General features: G+C 34.9%; 1 protein-coding gene across 1 annotated transcript; it reads right to left on the reverse strand.

The window, feature by feature from the left end:
• Window positions 1–4548, reverse strand: LOC117406842 (olfactomedin-4-like). The gene is made up of 5 exons (XM_034011183.3): window positions 4439–4548; window positions 3448–3603; window positions 2313–2525; window positions 1999–2155; window positions 1–1133 (listed from the first exon to the last, which is right to left on the reverse strand). The coding sequence occupies exons 1-5, from the start codon at window positions 4502–4504 to the stop codon at window positions 319–321; spliced, it is 1407 nt and encodes a 468-aa protein (XP_033867074.2). The 5' UTR covers window positions 4505–4548; the 3' UTR covers window positions 1–318.
• Window positions 4549–5609: the final 1061 nt, after the last annotated feature.

The following is a 5609-nucleotide window of genomic DNA, read 5'->3' on the forward strand; positions in this document are numbered from 1 at the left end:
TCATTCAGGCATGCTTTATTTTATTACAACAGAACAGAAATGATTACATTTTGCATATATGTGTTTTTTCAAATCGGCAGCCGCTTTCAATTTTTAATGCAAGTGATTTAAAAAATGCAACCAATTAACATAAGAAAACAAATTATAATTGTCAACCATTACACCTGTTGATTTACCTAGGATTTGTAGCATGTGAAAAACGGAAAAGGGTTTTCATAAAGTATTGGTGATTCCTTTTTTAAAATTTTATTTAAGGATGCTAAGCATTTTTCTGCTGAGGGGATTGATTCAAAGTGATTATTTTAAACAGCTGCTCATTTATGAGTTGGTATTTTTTGGATAAAAGCTGAGATCATAAGTGATCAGATAGCCATCGTTATAAACATATAACTTATGGTCTGGTGGGTTGTAATTGATACCATGCAAGTATTCCATCACCTTTTTAAACGGAATGCTAATTTTGGTGTCTTGGTTTGTCTTGGTGTCATACATGTAAAATATCTCTTCCTGTCTAGTTGTTATAGTCTTGGTTGCATAGAGAACTCCACAAACAATGAAAGCGTTGCTGGCAGCAGGTTTATACTGTCCTGTCACCCAGGTTTTCTCAACACTAAGTGTTGTTTCATTAAGCTTACTGATCACAATGTTCCCTGTGCTTTCTTCAGTTGCATATATTGCCCACAGACCACTTTCATCCACAGCCAGATCAATATCCTGCCAGGGTGTTCCTGAATAGGAAAACCTGTTATTGAAGGCTGCACCTGGGAGCTCCTTTGTTAACACAATACCATTTGTGTCGATGTCAACTTTACGAATATTTCTTGAATCCCTTAAGTTGTAGTACAAATTATTTTTATACATCACCATGCCACTACCTTGAGCCAAATGACCACTGCCAAGTTGGTAGTCTTTTGGGTTTTTGTACAGCAGTAAATCATCAAAGGACCCATACTGTCTATAATAGTCCATGAATCTCCCATCCCCCAGAGGTGCTTGCCAGTAGAGGTCCTTCTTTGGGGGGACAGGGGCAGGATCTCTTCCCCAGGCACCAGCTTTGTATGGAAATCCTCTCCAGTTCAGCTGAACAACAAATGGCTCGCTAATGTTTGAAACAAGCCCATGGTTGCAGCTTCCTGTGTTGGACAAACATTCATCAAGTTTCTTAAAACTGACAATATATGTCTTTCTAAAAGGTTCACTACTGGCTGTAACTACACATTGAATCACTAATCAAGCTACAGTACACTTACACGTGCATTTTTAAATCAAATTTGGTACATTTTAATTGTATATTAAATATTAAGGCTGGACCTAAGTCTGGGCAGCACTAAAAAGATTTCTAAATTACAAGCATATAAAGTGAAGTGCATTATCCACCATCTCTGACACAGACCTTGAACAAGTTACTGAAATTCGAGACGTTGTTGAATTTATTTTTATTCCTCATGTCTGTTCTGCTCAAAAAATAACTCAGTGCCATCTCAACTCCACCCCCCTGGTGTATTTTTTCAATGGCAAGGTGTACAATATCAAAATTAAAGATGTACTTTCTGTTTCATGTTTTAATTAAATTAATTTAATTTAGGATATTTAATTAAAAAAAATAATAATAATAATAATTTTTGCCCTAAACATGATGTATGCTTTTTTTTTTTTCAAATCCACTGTTTTACCTGGATTATAAATGCCCTGAGGTGTTGCATACATATTATATGAATACTTATTCAATTAAAGTACACCCCCTGCCCTCCACCCCCATTTAGTCTTGTGTGAATGGGACACAGTGGGTGGGGGGGGGGGGGGCATCACCTGGAGATTCTCCATAACAACCTGCACCAGTAGGGCTAACTTCCCCCACCCCCTCTGTACTGCAACAATAGTTTGACATTTTAGTCCTAAAATCATTTTTCTTATGATCTTGAGCAACCTTAAAAGCAAATTCCGAAGCAGTTTTGTGAGTAATTATAATTTGTTGTAATTGAAGAATAAAGTACTAACCATAAACAATCGGGGGTTGAGTAGGATTGGTTTGATTTCTGATCTCCTGGCATCTCTCAAGTCGCTTCTTCAATGCAACAACTTCACGACGAATAGCAAGGACATTGTTTTTGTCAAACTTCTCCAGTTTAGTGATTGCAAGTGTCATATTCTTTAACTGTAAAAACATATTAATTCAATTTATTTTGATTAAAGAAAAATTATAATGGTAATGTATTTAAAATAACATACTTTTGGAAGATTCAATGGCAGAAGCCTGTAACATGACATTATGAGTAAATGCAGACATTAGATATTAACTTGTCAAAATATACCTCAGTAGACAGTTGTTCAATAATGCCATTGCTGTCAGCAACAGTAGCCTTCATCTTATTGGTGAGGGACTCCATCTGTCTAATTTCAAGTTTGAGCAATTCGAAATCTAACTCGGAGTAGGAAACAACATCATTTTCCATGGTCTCCACTCTAAAAGTGAGGTTTTGCATGCGATTTTCATGAATTGATAATTTACTTGCAAATTCCTGTATCTGTGGGGGAAAAAAAAAAACATTTCAGATATTATTAGATTATTATAAAGCATTGAAAATGCTTGATCATTATAGGAGTGAATTTATCCAAACACATATTCCTTATTATTGCTGAATAACATCACATTCTGTTTTACTTTTTATTTGTTTTTGTCAAACACTGCATTAAATGGATGCTTTATATCATTTCCATTTTCCCAAATTGAATGTCTGGCCAGTTTAATATCCTGTTCTGTGTGAGTCTCTGTTGTTGTCTAACTATTCCAGCAGAGCAGTCCTTTCACAGCACATTTACAGCTTGGTTCATGGCACCATCCTTACTTAAATATATATCATCAATAGAATTATTTTATTATGTACCTTTTTTATCTGCATATGTTGGGCAGATTAAAATCTAGTGTTGGGGAACTTACTTTTAAAAATAATTTGAACAAAATTGTAACTAGTTACAGTAATTTATTACTCTGAAAAAAAGTAATAGTTACCGTTACAGTTACAAATAGTTACTTCTCAGGGACAGTTTATATTTTACAGAGATATCATATGTTTTTTATGGGCTGATCAGGCTGCACTTCAAAATATTCTTTGAAGATTCCCTTCTCTGATGTCATTTTCTAGCAAAATTATTTGAAAACTGAAGCGATTTCTAATTTCCACATTATGTGTCAGCTGTAGTCCTTTTTATTTTTATTGTTTTTCACATAATATGTAATCGGTCACCAGCCACACTGTAAAGGATGTGTGTGTCTCAGGTACCCATTAGTTTCCTTTTTTGTAGCACATTTTGTTTCCTGTGTGAAAAAGGAACCATTACAGTTACAAGTTACTGAAAAATGTAATCAGATTACAGTAATGCATTACATGTAATGTGGTACTCCCCAACACTGTTAAAATCTGATACAGAAAGAATAGTTGGTATGACCTTTATGAGTTCCCTCTCCACAGTAGTCGACAGAGAGACTGACAACATTTCAAGTTGTTCAACCCTGTCTACAGGAAATGTAAGGTCCGGATAACTGACTGTGCAGTAGCAGAATCCATTGGGATCCACACTCCCACTGACGTTGCCAGCTACCATCTGAAAGAAAACCAAAAAACAGAGCATTTAGTGTTTTCCTCAAGGTAAATTACATATACATTGTTTATTTATGTTTCCTAAATATCCATGAATGGTAGCAAGCACTTTTATGTAAATGTCCCTCACAAAACTGATTACATTTTTGGTTCTGCAAGCGGCATCCCTGACTTTATAAAGAAAATGGATATGCTTAACAATCCAAAACTGCAAAAAAAAAAAAAAAAACTATAGAAGGAACTAGATAGTGTAATTATCGAGGACTGGTCTCATAAAACTGATGGTTGTCAGATCAAATCAGTGCCCATAGTGGTCTTACACCCTAATTACAGTATTATGGCAAATGTTTTCCATTTTAGGTCAAACCCCTGTATATACTGCATTTTATGTGGTAAAATTATGATTTGTAATGTAAAATATATTTGAGAGAATTGTATGGAACTGAACCAAATCAACCCATAAACAGCACTAAATGTGGAAGGGAGTCCATCCAGTTTTCTTTTCCTGGTCTTCCACACTGTTAATCTGGCAATCCACTGCCTCTCCAGGAGGCTCTTTAATCCCAGCACCCTAACCCAGCCAGTGCTGCCCCTTTTTCTGTTTGGATGTTCAGCCCGTCCAGTGGTCTACTAAACATGCTACAATGCATACTGTTGGAGGAATAGTGTGCTCATCTTCTACAGTAAAAGCTTTATCAGCATAAATGATTAGTGCATGTATAAGATGTCTTGAGTAGATCATAGGTCTCTTGATAGACTACAAAAGTGTGGTATTCTATTAACACAGAAACATATAATGAATAATACATCCTGGAAACAATCTACAAAAGCATACTTACAGCTGCAGTCTCTTGGGTTGTGAGGATGCTGCTCAGCAGCAGGATGTGTAAGCTTGCTGTGAACATCTTCTGTGTGTGTCATTGTGCCAGAGAAAGGAGTGGGCTTATATATCATCTTTCTGGAAACCACACATTCATCATCTTGACAGTGCTGGCAATGATTGATTAAGAAGCTAACCCTGAACTGTGAGGCATTGTTTTCTTACTGCCTAAATGCAGTTAAAAACAATGAAAACATTGTTGCGTAATATTCCCATACTCTTGGCAGATTTTCCCTTTGACTACAATCAGGTCTTAAAAGCAGAAGAGGGTATCATGTGACGCATACTTTGAAGGGAAGGGATCTACAATGCTTGACCTACATAACTTTTTATGGTAAAGGTGTTAAGTTCCCTACAGTTTTAGGTTCCCTCATTTAAAAAAAAAATAAAAAAAAAAAAAAAAAAAAAAAACTGCCATTTACTACAGTATTACACAATAAATACTACAATTTCCATTATTTTATTTTATTTTTTTTGTAAAATGTAGTTAATTGCAGTATACTAGTAAATACTGCAGTAAACCTCTGTAAAACAGAGCTCAACAGCTCATACCTTCTGTTCTGGGATTCCAATGTTATTGTAATATTCAGCAGGATTAGCTATAGTTAATATATGTTATACTGTAGGAAAAAAAGTGATAAAACAGAAAATGGATATGATGTACTTTCAAACAGTATAAAAACATTGCAGCAAACACTGCAGTATACCTCTGTCTACTGTGATATAGTGTTATAATACTGTGATATAGTGTTATAATACTGTAATTGAAGTAAGTCATATTAAGCATTCTAAAACTTTAGAATATCATAACATGCTTGTATTTACTAGATATGTTGTTTACAGTATGTAGAGTAGAATACTGCAGTAAATTATATTATTTACTTATGCAGAAAACAAGTAATTGTATTGGAGAGCACAAGTGATACAGATGATCACAATAATGAGTAATATACGTAACAATAATTACAGTACAGTACTTTACTTTTGTTTTTTTTAGAAAAAGTCACCCATTAACACTCTAATGAAAAGGAATCTCCTGGTAAAACACAGCAAATAAACCTTATAGAGTGAAGCCTCTGGGTATGAGGGGCCGTTCAATTAAAAAATGGCAAACTAAATATGTCATGTAG

This window comes from Acipenser ruthenus, chromosome 8 (assembly GCF_902713425.1).
Source record: "Acipenser ruthenus chromosome 8, fAciRut3.2 maternal haplotype, whole genome shotgun sequence".
NCBI classification, from domain to species: Eukaryota; Metazoa; Chordata; class Actinopteri; order Acipenseriformes; family Acipenseridae; genus Acipenser; species Acipenser ruthenus.

Excerpts from the sequence above, each read along its gene's own strand:
- LOC117406842 (XM_034011183.3), bottom strand. The coding sequence starts at position 4,504 with ATGTTCACAGCAAGCTTACACATCCTGCTGCTGAGCAGCATCCTCACA. Across the intron at positions 2,526-3,447 it reads TGGAGAGGGAACTCATAAAG|ATACAGGAATTTGCAAGTAA; the intron begins GTCATACCAACT and ends TTTCCCCCACAG. Across the intron at positions 1,134-1,998 it reads TCAACCCCCGATTGTTTATG|GAAGCTGCAACCATGGGCTT; the intron begins GTTAGTACTTTA and ends TGTCCAACACAG.